Source organism: Sinohyriopsis cumingii, chromosome 12, assembly GCF_028554795.1.
Source record: "Sinohyriopsis cumingii isolate HCF-2022 chromosome 12, ASM2855479v2, whole genome shotgun sequence".
Lineage (NCBI taxonomy): Eukaryota > Metazoa > Mollusca > Bivalvia > Unionida > Unionidae > Sinohyriopsis > Sinohyriopsis cumingii.
In genome coordinates this window covers 16,904,062-16,930,891 of record NC_142972.1, presented here as the reverse complement: position 1 = coordinate 16,930,891, position 26,830 = coordinate 16,904,062, and the positions used below count along the sequence as shown (strand labels likewise).

Genomic DNA, 26,830 nt, shown 5'->3' with positions numbered 1-26,830 from the left:
TTGTTCTAATGTTAAATATTTTTCAATTTCCAAATGACTGATACTGACTACAAAGTACATTTTTTGTAAAATCACCTATCTTACTTGGCCAGGTCTTTAATGAAGAATAAAAGACATTGTCTGAATGTTGTTAGAAAAGTGTTTGTGTCACCCATTTCTTGCAGTATCCAAAAGCATGACAAAATAACACATTTAACTTTACTGGACCTTGTGTTGTTGCCAGCATCATCCAATTTCTTTAACATAACATTGGCAAGAATAGCTACTTGTCTGCCCATGTACAATATGAGTTCAGTATTTTACATGTCATTATTCATTCTCTGAGACTGATATAATTATTTATCTGCTGGCCTATAAGTCGATGCAGAGTATAAGCTGAATGAGCGAATTTGGTAAATTTTCCATTCTTCATCCATATAAGTGAATAAAACAAGACCAGATCAATACCTTGACTTCATCTTTTCCGCTTCATTCCACACATCATCGTGAATTTTATTCTATCTGTAATTCTGTAACTTTTCAGGTCAGGATCATTAAATGTAACTAAAAGTACCTAATTTGCTACACACAAAATATTTTAAACATAATTATGTACTTTTAGCTACATATAATGAGGCTGAATGGAAAATTTATTGAGTTACAGATAGGATAAAATTTGTGATGCTCTGTGGAATTAAACTATAGTAACTTCTGGTTTCACGAATATTAAAGATATCACTATACGCTATTTCAGACTACCAGCAATAGTGAAATCACATCATTGATGCTATAAGTACTTTTTCCAGTTTTGTTTTGAAGAGAGACACAGAGAGAGGGAGGCATATGTATTCCCTCGCAGATTCTTGCACCTTGTGATCAAAATAAAATATGGCCTGACAAAAGAGAGAGATAAAAATATTTCAGCTCTTCATGCTATTTTGTACTTTACTGTCCCTGTTTAACTGAAGCTTTTGTCAAAGAGAGATAATAATAATAAATTAAATACTAAATGTAAACTACTAAAATACATACCATAATCCTTCAGTTTCAAAGTTGAAATATTCACAATATCTATATTCATATAAAATCCATTTTGGTTAAATCTCAAGAATGGCCATTTCACATGCTGCCTAATTTTCTTCACAAGCACAATGACCTCTCCATTTTGAACAAATAAGATCTTTTTTTTATTAAAGTACATGTACTATTCCTGTACTTAGGTGGCAATTTTTCTGATCTTTGCTCATCTTAGATGCTAGTTTAAATTGCTGATAGTTTTGTCAGCAAAATCAAAAGATGTCACTGGTTGAAAAATTTGCATGTAAGTAATCACCTGACATTTCCTTTTATTATATGCTACCATATTCATAATACCCTATGGGAAACCTCATTCCCCTACTGGCAGCCTCACTTATCTGATCTGGTCTGCCCAACCTTGACCTCAAACAGGTGTTAGCTTGGAAAACCTGACTACAGCTGTAGTATATTTAATTGGCATTAAAATACCACTATAATGCTATGTGATTTTTGGACAATGGCTGTGGTAACTAAAACTAGAAGGAATTGCCCAGTGGTATTAACTGATGATGGAATATAGTATTGCACATCTATATGAGTAAGATCACAACTGTTAGGTACATGAACAATACAGATTACAATCATCAAGATGCCTCTCTCTCTCTCTCTCATAATTTTTATTTGATCTTGTGGTGCAAGAAGAAAAATGTAATGGAATATCTGCTTTGTCATGGTTATTCATCTTTTAACTTGTCAATCTAATGCTCAGGTATGTAATCAAATTTAAACAATTTATGTCACTAGTGCATACTCCTTTAGTGCCCGTACATTAATTTTTAACACTGATGATTATGCAATTATTTTAAAATCCTTCTCAGTGTGGGGTCCTATATTTTTTCATATATGATCTCTTCCAAAACATAAAATATTTTTTTTACACATTATTTTTGTGTACCTTTGGAGATTTCTTTTACATACGAAAAATCATGTGACATATGATAAAGAAAGTCAGATGATATAATCAATATATTAGTCAATTTTGAGTACAAGACGAAGCTCAGATTTTCTGGTCAAAAAGTATCAACTTATAAGCTGGCAAATATGGCATATGGTATGCTAAGATATCTTTAACAAATTTCTGGTGAGTATTCATAGTCCCATATTGCTGACATGTAACATAAGATTGGTTTCACCATAGCATAAAATATTTCAATCTATGATTTAGAGGAGGCCCCGAGCGGCCGAGTGGTCTAAAGTGCTCTTCGTTACAGATCACTGCCATCTCACCTCTGTCTGTGGCGGTTTGAGTCTAGGATTCAGCCAATGTGGGTATGTGAGAAAACTTGCCAGTAGCTTCTCGTGGGTCGGTGGTTCTTTCTGGGGTTTTCCCGGGTTCTTCCTCCACCATTAATACTGGCCACCATGTATAGCCTATCGTGTGCTGAAAAATGGCATTAAACCCCACAACAACAACAACAACTATGATTTAGATGGAATCTTCCAAATACTTATTGATGCCGAAAATATCTAGATACTGATTTCAAAGCTGGAGATATTTTTAACTTTGGTCCTGCTCAACCTAGACATGAAAAGCAACCACATATATCAATAAAATTAAACTGTTTCAATGGGTTTGCCCCTGTAATACCAACACTCATAATTTAAACATTTTACTTGTCAAATAATACATTTCAACATATTCCTTTCTTAAGAAATGTAGCCCTGACATCATTTATACAATCTCAATATTCAACACAAAATTTTGCATACAAAGCACATAATCCTAAATTTTCAATTTTCATTTTGTTATTTTTACTGATATGAATGGCAATCTAAATCTTCTGATCGCCTTTGGATGTGCCAACATTACCTAAAAAAAACATAATAATCAAGCAGTACTTTGTGTACCTACCTTTTCAGGTTCAGTTTGACTAGTTAGAGGAGGATAAGGTTTTGTAGTCTTTACATAGTAGACAAGGCAGGCAGCACATACTTCATTAGGTATTTTTCTAATTTTGATTGTCTCTTCCATATCTTCTAGCCTCAACATGGCCATGATTGTACGTGGCAGAAGGTAGTCCATTTTAAACAGTGGATGCAAGACTGTGACTATCTCATGAAATGGTCTGATAAGAAAGAATAAGGACATTTTTTCAATTTACAATCTTAGCCAATTTCCTACTGTATCCTACAGTAAAAAAATAGGTTGTGGGTTTAGTTAGCTAAAATATATTTTACTAATGCAGGCCTTGCAAATCCTTGAACCAATGATGGAATACAGTAGACACATAATGTTCATAATGTTGCTAAATATCTTCTTCTGGTCATGACAGATCTTAATCATTGCTTGAATGTCATCAGATTTTTTCCCCCCACAAAACAGTCACATGGGAAACCTACTCAATTCCATTACTGTTGCTAAATATATGAATACATCATATGTATTGAAACAGACAACAAAAATAATTATTTCCTTCCAACACTTTCTAAATTTGCGACTAATTTTAATAGCCAAAAACTTCTCTGTGATAATCAATCTGGTTTCAGACAAACCATTCCTGTGAAACAGCACTGATAGCATTGGTTGATGCATAGCTAAAGGTTCAGATAAAGGAAAGTTAGCTGGGGGCTTTATAGCTGATTTCGAATAGCTTTTGATCTTGCAGATCATCAACCTCTTGAAAACTAAAAATCTATTAATAATGTAACACAGCTCACAAATGGTTTGCTTCAAACTTGAATGACAGACTTCAAAAAGTGACTTTAAATTGACTTTTATCTGAAATAAAAGAATAAACTATGGTAAGCCACAATGATCTATACTTGGAGTACTTTTGTTTGTTATCTTCATTAATGATCGTCCCCATCAAATTGGAAATACAGTAACGTTAACTGATCCACATGCCAGTGACACATACTACTCTCTAATAAACATATCACTGTAAAAATAAATTTAAAAATAATCTTCAAATGGTATCCAACAGCTTCACATGTAATTGAAAGAAAATGGCATGATTGAAAATACAGGTAAAATGAAAACTTAATTAATAACACAGCAAATGAATGAAATGACAGGCAGATGACTTCTTAATAAAGAAAAACTGAAAGTGGTTTTCAAGGACAAAATTCTTGACATTCCTCTTGAAAGTAATTTATATGCATCAATTTTCATCAATTTTATGACCATATTGTCCCTGACAACATCAGAGAAATCCCAAGTTAAATAATATATCAATTATCAAAGGAAGGTGTTTCTTTTACCATCTGCATCATTGTACCCAAGGTGGAGACAAAAGCACACACAATAAAATCAGTCAAACAATTAGGAAAATGGAAGAAAATTGTAGAAACAGCAGAAAAAAATATCATTAGCTACCAGGTAACAAAAGAAACATACAAAACTTAATAAACAGTAAATAATATAACCTCTTTCTATGGTCCATATGGTCTAAGCAAATGTACCCGGTTTGACAGAATAGGAAAAATTGCAATTTTTTTTACAAACTTTGATATAAAAACTGAAGATTTTTATAGTTCCACTTTTTAAAGTTATGAATTGCTAATTCTAAAATTATGTTCTCAACTTTATGCCAGAATTCTGAGGACACATGTTATCATTGGCTGACCTAAAAAAAATATTTTTCCATTGGCCAGATTAGATGGATATCAACAAGCCCTGCAGAAAATCAACTGGTCCTCCCAATCATATTTAATTATGGCTACAAAAATTTAACTGGCCACATGGGCCTGTGACTGTCAGTATTAACTGGTCTTCCTCAAAATTCCCAGTATATGGGCCAGCAGGCCATTGGCAAAATCAACCAATTTTATTAACAGGGTTGCTGAGAAAATGCAGTATAGTGCATCTTAGTAAGCCATTTCAAGAGACCAATCTCTAAAATCCAATATGATTTGGCACTGTATGTAAAAATATCTAAAAATAATCCCCAACTGACAACTTATTCTCAAAATTACAAACAATTTCAAGATAAATAGCTAATGAAATATGCAAGAATGGGATTGGGCATATTTTATCAGTGTTTTTTTCTATTGGGTGTGCTGTTGCTATATGGTACAATTCAGTTCTTACAAACTGAAATCTTCATGTTCAGCCAAATAATGATACTTCTGTTGTAAGACCATGAGCAAAACATACATACTATGAACAATCTATCCAAGAGGAAACTTTAAAAATACTGAAAATGATCTGAGGCACACACCCAGATATTTATATAAATCCCCTTGTAGGTGCCCAATATAAACAAAGTTCTCTCAAGGGCCTGAAGCAATATTGGGCAAAAAGAATTTCCAAGAATTAAAAATAAAGTCAATCTTCCTTTTAGCTGCTGAATGTTGAAAACATCTCTGATATTCTTTAGCAATAGCAAGAGTCTCAAGTTAGTTACTGTGGTGGACATACTAGTCTTAAGATTGTCACCATAATTATTCACGACCAATCAGACATCATTAGAAGTCTTGTGGTGAAAACCCCATACCATTTTGATATGACTTTCAATTTTGGAGGAGTAACAACAAGATTTTCAAATGACTGCCATGTTGACTATACTGGATATCAGATATGCACTCATCAGGGATCAAAGCCAGTTATCTTCCCAACAGGTGGAGCCATCAAATAACCTAGTCCCAATATTTGGTCTCTTCTCAGATTTTACTGTTTACGTGAATTTCTTTATAGATGTATTATCCCTAAGAATGTATGATTTATAATACATGTAAAACAAATAATGTCTTTTTTATACTGAGTAAATCAAAAGATAAATACTAGCACTAAAAGACACTAAAATTGCCACTTGGCATTTTATTCTGTTAATAAAAACAGAATATCTTAATAATTTTGGACTCCTTCTGTTCAGAATTTAGTGCAATCCTTTATCAAATTTTAATTATATTAATTTTATTTTCTTATGAACAATTTTTATTAAGGATAGAGAAGTCTCTGATTCCTTCTTATCCTCTCTCTGGAAACTGTTTTACATAACCTGCAATGTGTTAAACCAAATCAAATTAAAATTCAGTAAGAGCATACACGGGCTTAATATCAAAATCAATACACCCATTTTTTATAAGAGATAGCCTTCACCATAAATAATACTCTGATAGTCTTAATCCAAAATTATTTTCAAAATCTCAATTAAAGTTGTGCTTCAATAATCAAGAAGAAAAAAACAATTCAGTGCAAAGTAGACATAGCTGTTATTGTTAAAAGTCCCAAAGAAATTGCTAATTCTATGGTCAATTAAAAAAAAATACTGTTTACCTTATCATAAAAAATCTTGTATCTAAACAAAAATCACAAAAATGTATTCGGATCAGAAATAAAAATTAAGTCCCAATATCAACTCTGGCATTGTGCAATTTGTTTTTTATTCTGAATATTTATAACATTAAAAAAATAATCTTTTCAATAAAACAAACCACTCTCGTTTTGCTGTTGGTCTATTGCAAAACATGTGAATACTCGTCTTTTTGCACAAGTATATTTAAGCAATCTCAGGTTCATTTGAATATGTAGAACATAGCAAACTGCCACTCAATCACTTTTATCAATGTTTGATACATTAGAGACATACTGTTTCATGAAAATTAAGGGAGATTACCTTGCCCACTTAATATTTAAATATTCTTCATTGAATGGTAAGTGGATTATACAATTTTAGATAAAAATATCTTGGTTCTTTGCTTGTAAAGCAGAAATAAACTGGAAGTAATGTAGCACCGGTTCATTTCCTACTGCCATCTACTGAATTCAATGATACTACTGACAACAATGACTCCATGCATTTAGGACCAACTAGTCATCATAAGAAGATTTTTGAAACCATCTAGGAGATGAAGTGATAATATGATTTTCAGATATCCATTGTGGTGGCCATATTGGAGATCAGATTAGTACAAGTTAAATTTTAAACAACTTCATGCAGGGATGCTTTCCATAAAATTATTTCCAATTCTTTTGTAAAGTGTTGGTGAAAAAATATTTAAGTAATAGCAGCCATAAATGATAGCAGATAGGCATCATCAAAACAATATGAAAGGCCCTGATGCCAGAATGCTGCATACAAATTTGGTGCAAAGTGCTAAAGCGGTTTTTGATCATTGTGGATGCTCAAAACATGAAGTAAAATGGATGCAGAGCCATAACATAAACTTACTTGAAATAATGGCAAAGTGAGATAAAACCTTCAGTACATTATATGACTGCCTAATTTTGTGATATGAGCATCATTCCTACAAATCTGTTCCTTCATCATTTAATGAGACATATCATATAGTACTTCATTGTCAATTATTCAACAACCATACATGATGTTTCTTTATGTTATGATATCTGCTGAAGCATACATGTCTGGAAGCCAATCAACATGCACTTTTACAGTGCAAGACATGATCAGGAACTTTTAATACAAAACAGGAAGAAGAAAATTGCAAACTTAAGTCATGAAAAATGTTATCCTCTACTAATAGAATATATGTTGGGGTTGATACCGAGACAAGAAAATCCTAGTCAAGGGGTTATATTATTTGTCTCCCCATGAGGCTATGCTGAGTGGGGAGACAATTAATGTAACGGTGCAACTGGGATTTCCTTGCCTTGGTACAAACGCCGACATAGATTATTTTTCTCACCCAATATTTCCAATTAAATTAAAATAACCCTGCACTGTTGCAATTTATTTGACAGATTCAAAACACTGTATTCATCAGGTACTATTATTGCTTCTCACTCTATTTAAAGGTCATAAGGTTTTGTACTCTTTTATGAAAATCAGAATAATTATCTAAGTTGACTCTAGCTAGATATGTCATTCTTAGAAAAGGAAAAAGAAATCAAGAAAAAGTTATCACTGTTAGGTGTTGGAAGTATTGCGCAACAAGCATATTGAACCCCATGTTATTGTTATTCAAAATATAGTACAGCTCATTTATACGAATATGTTAATGAGGGCAACTCGGCAACCTGTCAACCATGAGTAAACAAGTGCTATGCATGAGAAAAAATAAAAATAAAACCATTTGATATTATTGATGAATTATCAAATAATCAATGTATGTCACATGAAAGCAACAATAAGTAATTAATATCTTCTAATTGGATAACTTTTAACTTTTAACTTTCATCAGTTATAATTTGGAAAACGTTATATGGTAGGCAATGGTACGATACATTACTTGGTACAGACTGCCATACAGTGTAGTGATGGAGGGGATTTCTAATTCATGATATTTTTGGAAATTATTATTTTCTTCTATGGAAATATGGCAAGTGTTGCTATTACTAGTGTAATGATATGCTATATGGAAATCTTGTGAAATATCATGTGGAATGATGAATGGATCAATATGATTGGTAAGTGCAGGAATTTTCATTTGTGTACAATGTTTGATTCAACTGGGATATTTTGGGGATACTTGACAAAGTTTGAAAAATGCAGGTCTGACAATACACAAAATTTAAGTTGTTGCCATCTTTAGGGTAGCTCTTGAGAAAGTTTCTATTTTTCCTTTTGGATCAGTGTTTTCTGTTATAGTTCATTCCATGCAGCATCTCGAATTTTATCCGATCTGTAGCTCAGTAAATTTTCATGTCAGTGTCATTAAATGTATCTAACAGTACATAATTTGTTTTACATGAAGTATTTAAAACTAGTTAGGTACTTTTAGCTACATTTAATAACTCACCTGAAAATTTACTGAGTTAGGCCTACAAATAGAATAAAATTGTCCAGGCTGTGTGGAACAAACTAGTTTCTAGCATAGTACCAAATAGCTCAACTTCATGTGTGTGTGTCTGTCCCTCTCAAACTGGTTTGTATGGTGTGTTCTCAAAGATGGAGAGGCCTTAAGTCTCTATATGGATTTTTTGTGTTATGTATGTTGTTGTTTGATTTTAAAACAACTACGTCAGACACAGCAGAAGATGACAAGGTTTCTTTTTTTAAAAGTATTCCCTAGTGCAATATGTACACAATGACTGAGACAACCTGTCTGAGATAAGAAAAGTAAGGTTAGAATACTCTATCACATGGGTGAGAAATCAAGGTATGTGCATGTGTACTCATTATAAATGCTTACACTGTCCAACTGGATAGAACAAAAGCCTTGAAACTAGCAACAGCTTTGGATAAAGGTACAATGCCCCACCACTTTGGTTCACGATTATCATGGGATGTGTCATCTGGCACACTTTGAAATGGCTGCACCTGATCAGTCAGGAAATGGTGCAGTGGCATGCATAGAAATACATGGGGGTTTTTGGCAGTTCTGGCCATAGACTCTATAAAACCTTGCAGGGAATCACCCAAGGGTCTGAAGAAAAAAAGAAATAAAAAATAAGTATGAACATCAAAAGCTTTCTTATGAGATAAATTACAGGTAATCTATTTAGTAACAGACTGATTACAAAAAATGGTGTACCTTGTTTATTTTTTCTAACAAGAGCATAGAGAGGGTCTGACATTGTTGACCTGAGCAGTACTTCACTAAGAGGTCTCAAGATGCCCTCAAAATGAAAATTTGGAAAATTGCTGAAGAAAGAGCATTCTTTTTGAAAAATTTTGATTTTTTTTCAAGAGAGAGAATGGCTTTGTACATAACATAAAGTTTCAGTGCACAATAAATTCTTGTGCTTTTTCTGAATGCTTTCTTTTACAATTTTTTTTAAACAACAACCCATTAAAAGTTTATCTACTTTAAACAGCTGAGGCAATTTTGCATAGCACATGGTGGAAAAGTTTTTAAACTATTTTAATATGGAAACCACATATTTGCTAGTAAACAAGTGTTAATAAAACTTTGAATAGAGCATATCCTCATTAACATACCTATCAAATCTGACTGAAACTTGCATGCTCAGCCTGTTTTAAAACTAGCATACCACTCAAGCCCCATGCTTAAGGAAACATTCCTACTTTAAGTTAGTCTTGTTCACCTGAGCTCTCATGAACTTGCTCTATGTGATCTTTGCCATAAAAGGGTCTGGTAATGGTCTAAACAAACAACTGTAATTTTCAAAATGAGACTTACCAAACATCTGGTAAAGTCACTGATTGGTAGACATATTAGTCAGCATTCCTAATAAAAACTTAGGTTCCATAAATGCTTAATTTATGCTCTTTCAAGGTTTTGTTTATGTCTTGGTGTATTTTGTTTATGTTCAATGAAGGCAATACCAGTTTTTGATTCTGAGCAAACTTCTTGCAAAACATCAGATTCTTACACTAACTCACCAAGTACATGAAGGTGCTGCCCACATTGACAACAATACATACTACCACCTCTAAGTAAATTATAAATATGTTTTCATTTTCACTTGTGCACAAATAGTATTGATGGAGTTTACCATATAGATAGCATGTCTCCAGAAAATAATGGAAATATGGAATAAGCATCACATATATTGGCAACAATCAACTGTATAAACCTTGCTGAGACTCTGCCAGTATAGATCTATCTGAGTCATGCAATTGTACTGTTGAATAAATTTAACTGAAATTACCCTGTGGTTGAGCATTATCAAATTTAATACCACTTAGGCTACTACCCTTTGTAAATATTTGTAACAAGATAACCAGGTGGGATTTTCGGATTCACAACAGAACACTTTTGACAATGATATAAATACAATGTTTAATAATGGATGACTTGCATGAGCAATTGATTATGAATATGTGCGTGTATATATAATCCAAATATTGGATTTAATTAACATAAGAACGCACAGACTTAATGATGAAAAATACAATTAATTTAGCAATACAAAGACAAGGGGTGAATGGTTCACAACAATTTGACAATGAAACGATGGATATAGTTTATTCAGGTAGTAAACGATGTAAAATTTTACTCATGTAGTAAAATGCATTAACTCAGGTCCAAATGGTAGGGATGGACATCAGGTAAATGTCAATAATGCATGTATAAATTTGTCTTTTCATGCCTAGCAAATAATACATGATTACTGACTGGGGATCTCAATCGCTAATTATGACACACCTGCACTTTTACAAATGTTTCAAGAAGATCTGGAGGGAAAATAAGAAATGGTACCTTGAGTCTGAGTTGTTGTGTAAATTTCTGACAGAAGAGATGTTTTTGGTAGTGATATAAAACAGGTAAATCTTGTATTAGTTACAGTCTACTTTTTTATTTTTGCTTGACACTTACATTGTTGTTACGCTAGAAATAAAAATCATAATCTTGCAGTAAATTATGTTATCTAATTTCTCAGTCAAGGAAAACAAGAAAATTGTAGCATTACTTGTAAATCAGACTTGCCAACCCTAATAAGGCATTTAATAATTTTTCCTTCATTTAGATCAATTTTTATTAAAGTGTAATGAAATATCATGTACCATGTATCATATATCTTGTACTGCTATAGTTGACTTAAAAAACATACATCTAAAAATTGTATAAGAGACTGGCCTGATACACCCAAGGCTACATAAAATTCAGGTAAAATGTTTGTGAGGCACAATTCAGCCTTAAAACTCCACTTCAGTTTTAGAAAATGTATTTTAAAGCCCACTGTCGAGGACACTGACTAGATTTCTCAACCTGACATAATTGTTTCCTCTTTATACATTTATGCCAATTGTTTTGTACTTTTTAATAGGCTGATTGTTCTCTTTGCCTTCAATGTGTTTTTGGTTACTGATTAACATTTCCAGATGATGCTTCAATGTAAAGAAAAGGTTGCTCATGAAAAACAATTTGTACAATATACAGTGGCTCACCACCAACTCAAGTGAATCTAATATGAAATACCAGATTGAAACCAAATCTGGTAGGACATTTGGATATGAAGACAAAATCATGTTTTTATATTTCTTGCTACACATACTGTTCCTTAAGTCTGTTGTTTATAAGTGATTTCAGTACAAATGTACAGGTTGGCAGGCAGGTCCAGAAAATGATGGGAAATGTTCACTGAATGATAGGAATCTTGATGTCTGACCATACAGTAATACCAATCAAATGTCACCTCATTTTAATAAACAGGCTTCGCTGTTTTCAAGGTCAGCAAGTGTATTTTGTCAAGTCTTGATGTTATATAGAATGCACTTGTAATTGTTTATGCATGTTATCTGTGATAATTTGTTAACTGAGATAATAATAAAATCTTTTAAGTGCATAATTTCATGATTTTAAATATGGCTGCATCCTCAAATACTTTTTTAAGATGAAAGTGTCACATCAATGTGGTTGTTTTACAAAATTTTGTACTGTTATGCTGCAAATTCTTACAAAAAATGTATCTGCGGATGACCCCCAAACATTATGTGTGTGATTCATCTGTCATATTGATGTGCCAATGGCGTACTGCATCCTGCTAGAATAAACCCTGATTATTTCCTACAAATCATTTTATGTATCTTTTCAGTTTCATTTTAACAAACTGGAATGTTTAAACATTTCATCGTTTACCACAAAACTAGATTTTATGGACACGTCCAAGGCCTCCTTTCATTGTCCTTAGGACTGAAAAAGATCATATCTACCTCATTTTGTTCTTGGGTACATATTTGCCTATGCATTCTAAGTCATAGCATTTCTTATCCTCATGATTGGGTCGCACAAGTAATCCTTTGGCCAGAAGATTTTGCTCCATTTCGCTCAAGTCCAATTTCAAACATCCCACAGCAGAAAGAACTGTTATGGCTTTAACCATCCTCATTTCTGCATCTGCTGCACTTTCCTTCCAATCACGAAGAGGAGTATTTTCAAAGGACTTCAAAATTGGAGCCAAAATGGACTCTATTACCTGAAGAAAATGGAAGATATTTTCTTCACTACACAAATGTAACACTCACTAATCATGTAATACATAACTCAATGCCAATGATGAAAATGCCTGAGTAATGTTTCTTTTAAACTTGCAAGCAGAAGTGAATAAAATTATAGGGAAATTAAGTACTTCATGTCACAAGAAAGCTGCATCAATGAGAAAACTGGTGGAGTGTCACTTCTGAAGGATCAAGAAGTAAAAATTGAAGTCTTCTCCAATCCACAAGAGTTTCACCCTTTGAGACTGTTCTAAAACAAGCCAAACTAGAAATCTTGTTTTATGCATTTTTGAAGACTTTAAATAGAAGACCCAGTAGGAATATTATTCTTAACTATATAGACAAGAATGATCAAAAGTACTTATTCTGATAGTGCATCAAAACAGACAAGTAGAGTATTTGATGATATGACATCATATTATAACTGGCTCTGATAAGTCAAGAGTACCATGAATGGCAAATTATATACCTGCCCATTGTACAATAGTTCTATATGTAAACATTAGTTGGGTATGATTAGGGAGATGACTGACCAATGGGTCTAAGAAATCTCAACCTCTGGTCAAATTATATGGTTTTGAACTAAACTTAATATACAAAAGACTATTATTTGCTTATTAAATTTACTATGACAATGACCTCTGAACTTTGCTACCCATGATTAACATATATTTTTATTACTTTAAGTGCAAGTCATCCACAAAATTTGGTCAAAGACAGTGGGAAAAAAATGTATTTTTCTTTAAACCAAAATCAGCTTGTTTGACCTTTCATCCTAAAAATAAATAGGTCTCTTCACCACCTTATGTGCATGCCAACCACAAACATTGGACGTGATTAAAGTAATGTGACTATGCAAAAACAATGTTTTCTTTTAGTCACAGTGACCTTAATTTATCATCTTTTAACCCCAAGATGTTTCTTCTTTCAATCTGTAACCTTGACCTTTGATCTCTTGACACCCAAATCATTTTTTTCTATCAGTCACAGTGACTTTTACTTAAAACCTGGGTGTCCAACCAATTTTTTTTGGGGAGGGGAGGGAGCAAAACAAATAAAAAGCTTAAGGTAGCAGGCTGCATGAACAAGAACAGTTTAATAACTAAATACAAAAATCCAACACAATTATTAAATGACACTAATTACATTTTTATTACAAGGTTGTAATAACACTGTTCAATAAAACAGTCACATACTGTGATAGAAACATAAAACATCATCAGAAATAAATACAGAAAAATGGAATAGATAATAATTTAAATGCATATTTTCAAAAGGACTGCCTTTCATGGCCACACAATGTGAAGGACTGGGCCACATGTGACCTGTAGGCCACAGGCTGGACACACCAGCTTTAAACCTATGGAGCCCTGAAAAGATTATCTAAGGGTTCTTACTTACACCAAGTGTAAGTCATCTGCAAAGAACAATAATTGTAGACAGTAAACAGCTCGGGTTACTGTGCAGATGGAAACAGGCTGATGGACAGAAAACATACAAAAAGTGAAATAAATAATAGTAGCAGTGATAAAAAAAATTATGAATTTAATGGTAACCATATTAATATACTCACATACATGCAATAACAATGACACGGATATACTAAGGGCCTTTATAGTGAGGGACAATTTTATGAAAAATTGTATTGCCTCTGTTACTCTCCTATGGGACTCTTTGTTTATGATTAGCATGCAATCACCAAATGTTAGAACAACATAACCAGTTCATAATTATATATATAGTTTTTTAATGATGTAATATTTACCTCATCCTGCTGATCATATGATTAGAATTCATCCTCCAGAATGATCTGAAGGTAGCCTTTAACGAGTGGAACATCAGTGCAGGGTAGGAAGAAGGAATCTGGCAAAGCATCGGGTAAGTATTACATAACCCCAAACTAAATTTTAATATCATTAGCACATAATCTGTTGCACAGCTGAATTTGCCAGTTCAGTGGGAGGCCAATGATCCCACAACTGGTGAAGAGAACAAAATGGAATACCCACTCTCACTGTTGCAGTGTATTCTACAAATGGATGGCATCTGCAATTAGAGATCTAGATGTCATGATGCTTATTAGAATCTCACCACACTAGTGAGTATCATTGTGTCTTCATTTACTGCTTTATCAAACATCCAGACTTCATCCTCCAACATCTGGCCTGACAGGTAGGAGGAGGGTGGGGACCCTCTTTTAGGTTGGCCTCTGGCCTGAGCAGACAAAATAAGTCCTTAGCTGGAAATGTCTGTACTACCTTTAAGTCAAGGGAATAATGACAGGGAAAGAAGAATGACTTAATGTAAAGAAGTGTCCCCACATCCCAAAGAAATTAAAAGTGAACATAGGAAAGAATTGGGTTGCCCATTCAATCCACCTCCCTATCCCTCTCAGGATTAACTGGTATCATACAAATGGGGACTGGGGATTGGGTCAGTATCTATCTAATCCCTATCCACAGACAAATAATGGAACCCCACTGACTGGTGACTGGCCACCAGACAAAGACTGGTCCAGAGACAACTATCTGATGTAAAAACCCACGTATCATTTTTCAATAATTGGAAGGAAAAGTCCTTCCTTTTAATCTCCAGAATAGTGTTCCCATCTTTCAATAAACCAGGACAATGTCCTCTGTAGCAGCCTCAGAATTGTGCTTCATTTGGAAAGGGACATCATCCACAGAAAAGCCAGAAAATGTTTCGTCACCCGACAGAAACAGTGACAGAATATCACGCAACTAAAGCAAACCAGAACCTGATTGATGGCTACCCTTACAAGGCATGAACATTAATGGTCATATTTAGAAATACAATAAAGAATTTTTCAAAACATGAAAAACCATCTTACAGCCAGGTATCTTGACTGATGTCAAGTTCCCAACAAAAGGTTTGCTTGTTTACCTTTTAACTTAGCATGCAGTCCCATGATGTTCACTAATATTTTGAAACTCATTATTGCTTTTTTGCGGAGCAGAGCAATTATGTCCTCTTACTATATAGTTGATTCCCTGGTCAGAAATCATGCCAGATCTCTTTGTGAGAACTATACACAAGTTCGACTGCATGTTATGCAAAATGCAGGCTTCCAAGTAAATCCTGAAAAATCCATCCTGACCCTACTCAGATCATAGTTCATTTAGGTTTCATCCTCAATTCCAAAGAGTTTACCATATCTTTGCCACACATCTTTGTTAACAAGATAATTATTCACATTTTTAAAGAGGTTTTATCCTACTCATCATGTACAAAGAGGATTCACATCTTACTGGCCTCTCTACCTCTTCATTTCGAATGGTTATTTCTGGTCCTTTCTCCTTTACAGACATTTAGAGTGGGAGAGAAATATTTTCTGAAGTCAGCAAATGACAACTATGATACACTCAATACATTATCATCTGAAAGTAAAGAGGGCATTCAGTGGTGGGTTAAAAGCCTTCACAGGATGAATGGGGCACACATACACTCTCCAGACCCTAAGGTTTACTTAGAAACAGATGCATCTCTGTCTGGTTGGGGTGCTAATGTTGCAATTCTTGTAAATGGAGAACACTAATCTACCAAAGGCAGATGGAGTGCAAAATAGGAGACAGGCCATCATATAATTTATTGAGCTTAGAGCAATTTTTTTATGGTTTACAGAGTTTGTGTGTCTCAATTTTTTTTAATACATTTTGATTAAAACTGACAATACAACATATGTTGCTTACATAAATAATAAGGTGGATCTAAATGAGATCTTTTGCTTCTGGTCAAAGATATTTGGCTATGGACTTTTCAGCATAATATTTTTCTTCCAGTAACTCATATTCTATGACAAACCAACATTCTTGCAGATTCACTGTCTATAAATTATAGTGATTCAACTGAAAGGAAACTCTTATCATAAGAAATTTGGTAGAATTCGCTAAGCAATATTCTAAAATAATACCATTTATTGCAGAATTGCCAAATGATGACTTAAATAATAAAGTGCTGAGTACCCAACTGCAAATAGTGCACATCTAAAGTTGTTGTGCAGAAACAAAACTGGTAATGGACAGAGGAATGTATGAAAAGACCTCATAAGTTAATATGATGAGTATATAAAAACTGTAATTTGACTACGAATTATTGGCTAATAAATTTTAGTTTCTCACTGTCAAACTATTTCACAGTTATTAAAGTTAAGATCTGATACATCACCTGTATTGATTTACTTTTAACAAAACAACTTCTAATCTCTTAAATTGCATGGATGAATTTCCAATAAATCATCATGCAAATAAAATTGAATTTACAGTATCTACCTGTCTCTCAAAATCCTTTTCAAAAGAGAAACAGCGTCTGTCTATAGAGTAAACTCTTCTCATGGAATGGAAAAGTTCTTCAAGCTGTATAACTGCTTCAGCAACTGATCCTTGAGGGTCTCTGCCTCTCAATACTGCATAAAACAGTTCTGGTTGAAAGTGCAGCAAGCTAAAATTTAGATCTCTTTTGTGTCTCTCAGTAGCACTCCCTCCAAAAAATTGCACAACCTTTTTGGCAAACTTCTTCAGGAAATTTTCTTCTTCTTTTGGAGGATAGACAACTCCATCAAACTGATGCCATTCATCTGCATGAGATAAATATAAAAAATTCACTTAACCATATTAAGACAATTAGGAATGAAATAAGAGATACTAAAACTGAGTGAAAGAATCTTACTCAAAGCATACAATTAATGAGAGTATTTCTGAATTGTACGAGTTTTCATAACTTTTTCAAAATTTATTTATGATGACTGTAAGTTTATGAATGCAGTTAATCTGTACAGTCATGCATAGATTCCTACGTCTATCCTTAACCCCGCCCCATCGCTCCATACATGTACCGGTAGTCATAACTTGGAAACCATTGAGATCCATGCCAAGGAAGCTTTGATGATTTAGTGGTTAAGGCATTGGACTCACCAACAAAATGGCTGCAGGTTCAATTTCAACCTTCTATTCAGCCTGGATGCTCATTAATATATCTAAATCTCGCTCATAATCACATTCATCTTATAATTGGATTCAACCCCACATAGCATGTCTTATCAAATAGAAAGAGTTTTCAAAAACTTGGTTAGTAAAGATGCAAGATCATGTCACTAATATCCCGGATTGCTGCTCATAACTGAACTCATTTGAATCTAAATTATAAAATATTACATTCAAAATATGGTCTGAAATATGCTGTCAACAGTGCTCACAAGCTTAGCCAATTGGATACAAGATCACTCCATTGATGGGTCTATATTGCTCCAAAGATGCAACATCACCACATTAATATTCATAATCACACCCATCTTAGATCTTGATAAAATAAGCTTAAATACCATATCAAAGCAAAACTGGATTAAAAAAATAAACTCCTCGGATGTTCACAAGCTCAGTCAATCAGATTCTAGACCACCTTATCAATATTCACAGAATGTAATGAAACTAAGTGTAAATGCACAACACCAATCCACACTCTAAAAGAAACAGTATGTGTAACAATACAAGTACTAAGTTTGTTGCACAAATAACCAACTGCGCATATTCTGATGAAACACTATCTGATTTGTGTAAAAAGTGCAACTTATTAACATGTAAATAATTATGTGATGCTGTTAAAGTAACTTCTCCCTCTAAGGCTACTCAGGTATCTAATTGCCACTGTCTTCTTGTAAATCTGATCATCAGTCTCATATTAAGTATTCTAATGTATCCAACTCTACTACATTTGGTCATGGTACAACAGACAAGTTTTGCATATCTTCTTCATGTGTGGTATGTAAATAAGCAAGGTGATGAAAAGAAATATGTTAAGACTAAACACATTACATGGAATAGTGCTATTTCTGAAAATCAATCAAATGATCAAAGCTCTAATTGGCCTCTTCAAAAGAAGTCTGCAAGTAGACAACCTAAAGATCAACCACATCCTCCCTAAATTGAACGAGATTAAATTAATGTTACAGAAACTAAACCAATCAGTATTTGGGTCCATTCTCTCTGATGATACTGACGATCTGGTTCTCCAAATACAGGGGTTCAACTTTGAAAGAAAAGATAGCATATCGATGTGGGGGTTCTTCTCTATGTAGGCAGTTCCATTAGTTGTAACATACACATTGATCTAGATACTAATGCAGTGGAGAGTATCTGAGTTGAATAATCCCTTGCCCAATCCAAGCAAGTACTCAATGTTTAGCTTACAGGCCACCTAGTTCTATAGCTGATTGGAAGCAAAAGTCGGTTAAAAGAATAAGTATCTTGAACAAAACAAAGCTATCTAAACATTCTCTTAAACATTAATATATTTTTATTTGTTTTTTAAAGAAACATACTTCAACTTAATACAATTCGGCATTCCCGACTTCCATTACATTCAAGCCGAATAAAATGTAGACCAATGGAACTTGAAAACACATCCATTTGCTTGTGCAAGAATTTGAATTTATTAGAAAAAGACATCAAAGTAAAGTCTGAATAAAACATTATGACTTCAATTTAATTTGTAGAAATGCATCAATAGGGGCTACCAAGTGTGTGAGATATTCCTGAAAATCTGACTTCTCATTCAGACGTTAATTGACATCGGAACAAGCTACACACTTGTTTAAACAGTAAGACCTTGACCCACAAAACATGAATATCTGGGTCGATATCATACATTATTGGACTAACATTGCATATACTCAGTTAAAGAGAGAGAAATAAATGAGTGCATGTACACAGTTGTGGTTTTCTTCATTGTTGTTAACTAACTAAACTAAATACATGTATCTTGGTAGCATACTGCTACTGCTAATAATAACACATGTGAAATAATAATAATGATAATACTACTACTAATAAAGAAGATGCTGTTCAGTTCATTATACGTAAATTTGTCTTGAACCAAGTTTGGAAGCTGCACCTGCATCCTGAGGTCACTACTCTACAAAGGCACTTTTGCTTTTTCCCCATGGCTGGCTGCTGTATTCAGGTTTGACTGTGTGTGTGTATGTGTGTGTCTATCTATCTATCTATCGATCGATCGATCAATAGATAGATAGATAGATAGTACTGAAGTAAACAAACTCATAAAAATAATTGTTTCTGTAGATGTTGACTAGGAAGCTTTTTGAAAGCTTGGCACGAGTCAGCTGACTTAAAGGTCATATGGAATTCCATAGTTAGGCTCCAGAAAAAGCAAAACTTTTCTTATAAACTTTGAATTTATTTTTTATAAATATAAATTGTTGTTTGACATGGATCTTAGTTCATACAAATTTTAATTTTCAACAAATTTAAAGTTACATTTAAGATAATAAGGAGCATCTCCATTAACTGTATTCAGAACCAGACTAACTTCCCAATTGCGCTTGATGCTCTTCTTTCATTTATAAGAGCTAAAATGCTGAAGATAAATATTTTTCAACGGCGAATATTAGTGAAACTGATGTTTTTGATGTGCTCAGTAAGTTGAGTATTAATAAAACCTCTGGTTTGGATGGTATTGGCAGATAAATTCTTAAATTTGATGCACAGTAACAACAGTGTCATTAATGCATGCTATAAACTTAAGTATAATGAGTGGTAACTTTCCAAATACCTTGAAATGTGCAAAGGTTACGTCTATCTTTAAGAAAGAAGAAAATTACAATCCAGGGAATTACTGACCAATATCTATTCTACATATATTATCAAAATTATTTGAAAAGCAAGTAGCTATGCAGGTCTATATATTTTTTTGAAACCTACTCTCTATTTCATAAGGCACAATCACGTTTTAGAAAGTACCACTAGTACCAAATAGAACTTATTAAATCAACAGATGTTTGGCTACAAAAAATGGATACTGGTTCTATGAGTGGGATTGTTTTCCTTGACTTTAAGAAAACCTTTGATTTCATTGATCATGAAATTCTGCTGCAAAAGCTGAACTGTTACAGGCTTGATAATCCTTCTTTAAAATGGTTTAGATCATATCTAAACCAAAGGTCTCAACAAGTAAGTACTGGCAATATTAGCTTACAAACTTGCACTATTCATTCAGGGGTCCCTCAAGGCTCTGTTTTAGGCCCTCTCCTCCTTCTGATCTATGTAAATGACCTACCATTAAATAATGAATCCAAGAATACAGATTTGTTTGCAGATTATGCAACCTTGTATATACAACTAGTTCTGATACTGAAGTTATCTGAAATAGATTAGATTTGGTCCTTAGAGTTCAAAATTGGGCACAACAAAATAGGATTGTAATCAATGAAGGTAAAACAAAAAATATGATTTTGGGGACGTCATAATAGCTACACAAGTTAGGGAACCCAGAACTACCTCTTACAATAAAATAATCATCAGTTAGAAAATGTCAAACATGAAAAAGCTTGTATGTCTGTCTGTAGATAATCATTTACAATGGGATGACCATATTGACAAGCTTTATAAAACATTGTCATCCAAAATTGCCCTACTCTGCAGAGTCAAAAAATACCTACAGAAACTAACAATCTATACTACAATTCAAATATTCTTCCAACAACAGATTACCATTTGACTATATGGGAAAACTATGCCAAATCTCAGCTTGACAGAATTTATAAACTTCAGAAATGGGCAGATGCATTATTTTAGATGCATCTATTGATCATCCATCAAAAGCATTGTTACATAACTTTAAATGATTCACAATATTTGAAAGGATAGATTTTCACACAGCAGTTATTGTACACAAGTGTCTACAGGGTGCTGCACCAGAGTATCTTCAGGATTTATTCAGGCCATTTTCAACACAATACCAGTTGAGATCAATGTCACATAGAAACTTTCAAGCACCAAAACCAAGAACAGAGCAATTTAAAACAAGCTTTCAATACTGGCTGGTAAAGTTCTATGGAATGAGCTTCCACTGCATGTAAAATCTGCTGAAAATATTACCAGCTTTAAGAACAGATATCATGAGCATGCATGTGTTTCTAACAGAATATAAACAAATTTAGTATTTTAATATTAAACATGTTAAAATAAACAGTAATTACTCTTATAATGTGTACTGTTATACTCTTCTGAAGAGGGCCTCAAGGGAGAATAGACCTTCACTATTGAGTCACCCTCTATAAATAAAGTATTATTATTATTATTATTATTATGCACAGATATAATGGCTGATTAAACAGATGCTGGGTAACTTCATAAATGTGAATATATTGCTCATAATTGGCTACTGGTAAAAGCCAACATCTTCATGATGTTACCTTAAATACCAAATCAAAACCAGATAATAAATATGGACTCAAGAGTGTTGAGAAGCTCAGCCAATCAGATACAAGATCACCTCATTAATATACCAGCAGGCTGATGGATCAAAAATATGCTGTGATGAGCAGTAACAACCTCAGTCAATCTGATACAAGATCGCATTATTATGCACCAATCATGCTCATTATCATCCTCAATGAAATCCTGATGATATACATAACCACCTGTTATGTATATCTGTATTTTTTGTAACTTCTGGTGTATGATTTTATTTTAATTTCGTAATTTTTATTCATGGTTGTAAGCTCTATAGAATATCTTTTGTTATAAATTGTGCACATAATTTGGCTCTGTTAAGAACACAAATTATGTAGGATTTATAAATAGATGTTTACGTATGTGTTGACAGTTAGTAATAATAATCGTAAAAACAAGACTTAAAATGGTGCCTATGGCATATTTTCTCAGTGATTGATGGGTTATCAATCTTTCCAGAAACATTCTGTGGATTCCCATTGGTTACATGAGGTCATGTGAATATACTTAGTTTGTCGCAAATCAATAGTGTATGTTGTCACATGGGGTCTATGGCAAGCTACAGTTGCAATATATGGTGTATATAAGGAGAAAATTAGGCATTCAAATTCATTCTGATTTCTGGAGTCATTCACACTTTTTGTGTTCCTCATCTAAGTCTACAGAAGTATTTTATGTTGTACTTACGATATTTTTCTAGAGGAAAAACATTTGTTTGGACTGTTCAGTGGTGTCATAGAAAGTGCTCATTATTTGGACTCTAATATTATCCTGGAACTGTTAAATTATTCAAAAGAATTCTGGACAATGCCATCTTGACAACATCACAGTTCTTGGAGGACCAGTACATTTCCAGTATTGAAAATTATAAAGGACTTTTCATTCATTTATGACTTTCAATGACCTTTATAAGGACTAATTTGGATTCACTCATTATACTGTTAAGTTCCTCTCTCATTTTCATTTATCACTTTAATAATTAGATTGTTTGTTAAGTTATAACAATCTTGTTGCTTCTTTTCTGTTACTTAAGTTTGTGACCATAGAGTCATAACACACTGTATTCCAAGTTTTGATAGATATCAGATAAGAAATATGGCTTACAGAGTTGGAATAACTGTTCTGTTAAAGAGCAGATTATGGACAGACACCTGATACATGGCCATACTATAAGTTCACATGATCCGATGGCCAGGTGAGCTAAATATTTCCTCACATATGCCATTTTGGAATATAATCAACAAATAACTCCTAATTTCCTTGGAAAATTTACTGGGTTTTAATCACCTCCCAATTTGACATTTTCAGTAATAAATCTCAGTTTGTCAGGTGTTAAAAAATGCTGTTTCTACAAAGTCTCTCACCCAATTCTGCATGTGGAAAGCTATATCAGTAAGCATATCCCAATTCTCTAAAACAAGTTAGAATGCTTTTAATAACCTCTTACAATCAAAAGATAATCAGTTGCAAATGTTTTTCAGACCATTTAATTTTATTTATGATGGATCATTTGTCAATAGCTGAACTGATTATGACAAACATACCTACATTTTGATGCTGACTATAAATTCTTCACTCATGAATTTGTACACTTTTTTCAGACATAACATTATCCATTATCTCATTTCTTAACTACAGCATACTCATGACATAAGGTACATTTAAAACAAGCTCTGTTCACAAAAATGGCTCTCAGCTGGACAATGGATATGACAGGCTTATTAAATTTCTTCCCTGCATTATCTAACAATTTTGAGAAACTGACAATTAAGTAGGACTATAATTCAATAAATTTTCAGTCTTTCAGAAAGAATAGATTTTCACATGGTGTCATTCTTGTCAAACTGCTTTAATAAAACTCACAGACTTCTGGCTGCAGGAAGTAAGCATAAGGAACTTAACGTGTATAATTCTTGAACTTTAGGAAGGCTTCTTACTTAGCTGATCACAATGTGTCACTATCAATATTAAAATGTAAGACTTGAGATAACCGCAATGATTCTGTGTCATATCTGTCTTAAGAATTCAACCAGTTACTGTTAGATATTTGATGATCCATGCTCCATCTTAGGACCACTGCTCTTGTTTATATTCATAGATGAACTTTCCCTTTGCACAGAGCACAGACTTATTTACAGATCGTACAACAGTATTGGCTTCAGAATGTGATGTGATATTGTGCAGACACTACTTAACTCTGATATGAGAAATACCAAGTTTGGTCAAGACAAAATAAAATGGTTATAACTGAATATAAAAAAAATGTATGGTAATAGCCTCCAAGGAGTTTCAAGAGAAGCCAGTGGCTATCAATTTTTCACTGTATCCAGTGAAGCTTACTTGTAGCACCTTTTTCCATTCATTACAGGTTAGTTTAAGACTAGAATACTCTTGCTTTCTCTGATTAAGCATCACTTAGTACATGTCTGACAGACGATTCAATCTATTTCACAAATGCCCAATCTCTTTCCCTTCAGGACCATTAGGATCTGAAGTGCTAATAATAAAAAGCCTCTTGAAGATTCTTGACTTTAGGCTAAACTAACTCAAAAAGTGCTTTCCAACAAACTTTCTAACAAAGTTCAATAAATTATGCAGTACAAGTGTTTATATGACTAGGGCTGTACCAAATAGGTGATTATCACGATTCAGCCAAATAAAAATAACTGGACCAACTATTTGGCCAAATATGAATACAAATAGTGTACAAAATAGGTCTACTGACAACATTAAAAATTTCAAATGTAAGCAAAAGTTTAAATTCAGTAAATTTAATACATAAACTAAAACTAAACAGTAAAATGCTGTTTTTCAATATTCCAGTGATTCATCATGTCCAGCAGAGCATCAGCTAGTCGAGTTCCAGTGTGCTGTCCATTAAACTTTTGACAATGAAGGACAGCAGCCTGGGGTGCAAATTTGTCATCGATCCAATGTGCCATTAAGCTCATGAAAGATGTTGTCGTTGTCTGCGCTGTCCAAGTATCTGTAGTTAGACACAAAAATTTGCTTCACTGATGGCAGCCTGGACACGACCCACACTGTATCATACATATCAGGTATGATTTTTTCACTGAAGAATTTGTGGCTTGGTAGCACGTATCTTGATTCAAGTACATCAATCAGTTCTTTAAAGCCACTATCATCAACAATTGAGTATGGCTGGATGTCAACGGCAATCATTTCTCCAATGGCCCGGTGTACTTTCTGTGCCCCTGGGCTATTGATAGACCACTTTTTTCTTGTCAATGATGTCGCTTAGTCTTTGTTGAGTCCTTCCCGTCTGCTGAATGCCAGATGTCAAACTTGTCAAGGCTGATGCTGCTGCTTTCTCGTTTATGATCTGTTTGTACTTGTCCGGGTGTCTGTATGACAAATGGTTATTCAGTGGAGTTGTTGTGAACGACTTCGCTGAACTACCGCCATAAGAAATGACTGCATTGCACAACTGGCACATTGCTTTTGTTTCATTGTCACAAATCTTGAAAAAATTCCAAATTGGACTTCACTTATCCATCACTAACTAACCAACTGTAAGTTGAATTTAATGTAAAATTAACTAAGAAGTTTAACTAGCAGCTGACCTGCTCAAGCCTCAAACGCTGAACGTTAATGTTCAGTCACTGTACACAAAAAATGAGACTACTGACACTACAATATCTTGGTCCAAGCAGTAGATAACACCTGGCTGCAACCACAGCATATATTATGTTAATGAGAGAGTTACTTCAGTCCACTCGCTGTAGCAGCCGCATATGCAGAAACAGATGTCACGTAACCACTATTCATATTTGATCTGACCACTACTATTCGGTTGAATGCCTAATAGCTATTTGGCCCACTATTCGGCCCCAAAACAAATACGAAGCGAATGTTCAGTACAGCCCAAGGTATGACAGGTGTAATAAGAGAGACAGCAGACACTGATACAATGTATGAACAATACCAATGAAAATATCAACATGTCGAACATTCTGTTTACAGGGAGACCAAAATACACAAAAAACACCTCTTCCTTGATAACTCGCGCACAACGGGGTCCACAAACATAGACCACAATATGAGCGAGGTGTGAGTTACTGAGAGACCTTAAAAAATTGAAAAAAATCGTTTTGACATTGAGAAAATTGGGGGGGGGGGAGCAGCGTTAGGGAACTGGGCTATTTATTGACTGAATCCTCATTTTACAATCATGTCGACGATAATTTTTAATAATGCGCTTTTTCTAATGAACTTGTTCATTGTTCTGTTTAAATAACATTCATTTTCAAAATGTCCCACATATGAAAGATCATTCCAACTGGTTTCAACAACCATCATGTGTATGTGAAAAAAAACTGTGTATTACATCACTGCTTTTTGTTTTCTTGATGAGTCTGGTTCCCATAGTGGTGTTTAATATTATCTTGCCAAATTGGGAGTCCAAAGAGCAGGGAACTAGACTAACTGTTGATACACCACCAAACAAGATTCCTTTTTTTTTAAAAAACACGCGACATTTATTTCATGAGACAATCGTTTACATTAAAACTCAATTTTTGTATTACTCAATTAGTACAATATTGATGTTGTGAATTAATTAATTGGAATTAATAATGTAACTTGTTATCACTCTTGAGGATATCTCTAAGTGCCAGTTCAAGAAATCTCTAAAACTTGCATGCCCACAATGGTCTGTATCTGTGAAATCAAGCTCTTTTATTTTACAAAGTATTTGTTTTGCTTGGCTGCCTTGTTATCTTTGATCAGTTATGAAAGATC

The 26,830-nt window shown here is 33.7% G+C and overlaps 1 protein-coding gene across 1 annotated transcript in view; it reads right to left on the bottom strand.

Annotated features, from left to right (window-relative positions):
- LOC149786033 (E3 ubiquitin-protein ligase rnf213-alpha-like) overlaps window positions 1–26,830 on the bottom strand; it is a 260,766-nt gene that overhangs the window by 188,530 nt on the left and 45,406 nt on the right. The window contains exons 7-10 of the mRNA XM_089978105.1: window positions 17,093–17,397; window positions 12,519–12,781; window positions 9,091–9,324; window positions 2,909–3,122 (exon numbers count right to left, since the gene is read on the bottom strand). Coding sequence (XP_089834231.1) covers window positions 2,909–3,122; window positions 9,091–9,324; window positions 12,519–12,781; window positions 17,093–17,397 — 1,016 coding nt within the window. The remainder of the gene's footprint in view (window positions 1–2,908; window positions 3,123–9,090; window positions 9,325–12,518; window positions 12,782–17,092; window positions 17,398–26,830) is intronic.